This window comes from Sinocyclocheilus rhinocerous, unplaced genomic scaffold, assembly GCF_001515625.1.
Source record: "Sinocyclocheilus rhinocerous isolate Xijiao unplaced genomic scaffold, SAMN03320098_v1.1 scaffold1885, whole genome shotgun sequence".
Taxonomy (NCBI): Eukaryota; Metazoa; Chordata; class Actinopteri; order Cypriniformes; family Cyprinidae; genus Sinocyclocheilus; species Sinocyclocheilus rhinocerous.
In genome coordinates this window covers 31,298-34,608 of record NW_015641424.1, presented here as the reverse complement: position 1 = coordinate 34,608, position 3,311 = coordinate 31,298, and the positions used below count along the sequence as shown (strand labels likewise).

At 34.4% G+C, this 3,311-nt stretch overlaps 1 protein-coding gene across 1 annotated transcript in view; it reads right to left on the bottom strand.

The window, feature by feature from the left end:
* The window catches only part of LOC107754848 (poly [ADP-ribose] polymerase 14-like), a gene marked incomplete at its 3' end in the record, with an annotated part of 28,542 nt that overhangs the window by 13,727 nt on the left and 11,504 nt on the right, over nucleotides 1-3,311 (bottom strand). The window contains exons 2-3 of the mRNA XM_016571456.1: nucleotides 2,893-2,996; nucleotides 2,538-2,571 (exon numbers count right to left, since the gene is read on the bottom strand). Coding sequence (XP_016426942.1) covers nucleotides 2,538-2,571; nucleotides 2,893-2,996 — 138 coding nt within the window. The remainder of the gene's footprint in view (nucleotides 1-2,537; nucleotides 2,572-2,892; nucleotides 2,997-3,311) is intronic.

The following is a 3,311-nucleotide window of genomic DNA, read 5'->3' as shown; positions in this document are numbered from 1 at the left end:
ATATTATTATATTTATGATTAACAATCAAATGATTAATTAGTTAGAAACTAGTTGCTATTAATACAGGTGCCATCAGTTGTCTTCTTATGAATGACTTGTTTGTCATTGAATCAGTGTTGCTGATGCAAAATAAGCCCTTCGTTACCAAACACCAAGTAACTAAATTAAGATACAATCATGAGTTCTTTGCAAACTGTTAAACATTAAACTGTTGGTTCCTTTTTTTTCTTTTTCTTTTTAAATTAACCTTCATCTGGGAGATCACAGGGATATGTGAATATTTGATCTGGTTGCATATGCCAGATTTGTTGCATGACTCAGGCAGAGAAAAGCTGCTGCTATCAAACACTGTTTACTTAAAAAAACCGAGTCTATAACTGAGTCTGTAATGGTGAAGGGATAGATCAAACAGGCCACCTGATGGAGGGTTTTGAAGAATTTCATGCTCCCTTGTAAAATTATTTTTTAGTATTTTTTAAATACAAAAAAAATACTGTAGTTTATTTTGATACATGGTGTGGCTGCTGTATTTTGTAGTTTATTTTGATACGCTTAAAATGAAGGTATTTGGAATTTTATTTTAAAATACATTTTGATGTATCTTTGCCCAACCCTGTTCAAGACTCCGTGTGAGGATTACAATCACAACAGAGAATTAGCTCACTACATCACTGCAAGATCTCTGTATCTTTAAATCCTGTTTCTTTATAATGTTCCTTTACATTGATTGTTTATAGTTTGTGCAGGCCTATGCAGTTTTGTGTTTTAATACAAATGTGCATTTCTATATGGACTTTTACAAGTGTGAGTAATCAATACATTTTCTATTTGCATAAACAATACATTGAGAGAATCCTAATTCATGATATTGGCTCTTTACTCCTCTCCTGGTCACTGGACATTGATTAGGTATTCGGCCTTCTAAAGTGATTGATAGCCTACCATAACAGTAATCAGTGCATTGTACCTGCTGCGTTCCATTCTGAAGGGCTCGACCCTACGCCACCTTGTGGACAAACTAATTTTAGTGCAAAAATACTAGTAGCCTACTAATTTAGAGCATGTACTGTGCTGATGACGTAAGGCTGAGTAAAACCATGGACCCGATCTGACATATTAGGAAATATTTGATCACTGGACAACGCATTCAGAATCAAGTGTTATAAAAAGCCATGTAATAAAAAGTGTTATATAGCCTACACTATGAACGCCTAACAAACCCACTGGCTTAAATATTATGATATGTCATCTTAAGTTTATAAGTTTATGTAAATTATAATTACATATAAGTTATGTATAATGTTGAATATTCAAAGTAATACATTGTAAAAATAAATGCTCTGCATTCTTTAACCACTCAACCATATTGTAATTTCTCTTTTAAGATTGGAAGGAACATGCAAATAATAAAATAAATCACCCCCAAAAGATTACTTGTTAATACAGCATAGCATACGATGCTAACATACTGTAACAGAGTACTAATAGCCTATACCTACGGTCACGGTGTCCCTGAAGTGCTGCTACAGTTAGGCTACATAAGAGCTATTGATTTGTTTGATTTGTTTAAGACACCAACGTTACTTTCAAGTCTCTCATATCACACCGCAGACTTGCGCTCATACAAGCACAGTATTAATATTAATGTTTGTTGTAGTGTTCGCCTCGTTGCAACACCAAATATTTTGTAGACTACGATGTGTAGTGGAATTTGGTCAGTCATGTAAGGGAGAAAATGTTCAGTCAGCCATTCGTTATCACAAAAATAATTATCATTACATGGTAGAATGAGTTATAAGACACTACTAACTAACAAATATGCGTGAACATTGTGCTTGAGCCAGTGTCACACAAGAAAGGGGCAGAGTGGACGAGTGAGCTTTCAGCTATTTTCAGTTCAAAATAAAAATCACATAAAATGCAAGGCATTAATGTTTGCCAACAAAACCACCACATTCTATCTATTTGCTTTCTTTTTATTTATTATACAATTAACGAAAGCAAGGCCTCTAACACTAGCTTGCTCTATTCTTTTTCTATTCTGTTTACTTTTTATTTATAATATAATATAACATAATTATAATATAATTTGTATATTTTTATTCCTTATTTACTTGTTCTATTTTATTCTTCTTTTTATTATCTGTGTTTTTTGTTCTGTCACTGTCATTCTGTTACACTGTGGAAGCTTCTGTCACGAAAACAAATTCCTCGTATGTGTAAACATACCTGGCAATAAAAGCTCATTCTGATTCTGATTCTAAAAAAAAACGTGCTGTATGTACTGCGTTAAGCTAACTGAGACTTGTTATAGCACTTGTATATCATTGCTCTTTTGTTGATTTTGATTGCTTCCATTGTCCTCATTTGTAAGTCGCTTTGGATAAAAGCGTCTGCTAAATGACTAAATGTAAATAAATAAATAAATAAACAAACAGTTATTGTAAATGTTAGGGTTGGGGTGTAACTGTCCCGGAATAGAAAGTGTCCAGCAGAGGGCAGCAGAACAGCATTATTCTGAAGCCGGATGACTTACCTGCTGTGATTGTGCCAGCTGAAGAAGTTGATTCCTAAAAAAAACAAAAAACAATTATTTTTTACTCCCAGTCAGTATTATTATACTCCAAGACAGTATTATTATTACTATTGTTATTATTATTATTATTATAAGCCGTGCATGTGTTTTTATTTTTTTCACCTTTATTATGAAAGGACAGAATAGCAGTGTCAGGAAGCGAAGTGGGAGAGAGAGAGGTGGCAGGATCAGGAAAGGTCCACAAGCCAAGACTCGAACTCATAGCACCGTTGTGCTCTGGGTGTTCTATGTCGGAGCCCACAAGGCTAATCGCGCCAACTAGCTCTGTTACTCAGTTGTTATATTGAACACTCACCTGAGGAACTGAGTCCTCTGATGACGGAAGACTCAGAGTCATTTTCACTGTTTTTTGACCAATCATGAGCTCATGTGTTTGTTTGTCCAGAACCCGCTGTCTCACTGAGCAAAATGTAAGAACATATATAAGTGAATAAACATTCATTTTCATTTGCATCTTCACACATACAAATTTGATCAATTTACAGGGGTTAAAAAAAAAAATCCTGAGCCTTTTTTTCCGGGGGTGGATGGCTTGCATATACACATAACACGTACACAGGGTTATTTGGCAAACAAACAAACAAACAAAAAACAACATTTGAAAATGATTTTCCTTTAAACTAACTAGTAACATATCTGCCATTGCCATTAGCCCTTGACAGGCTTAGGACTTTTCAAGTGATTTAGCTCATGAGATGAGACAAAATACAGATA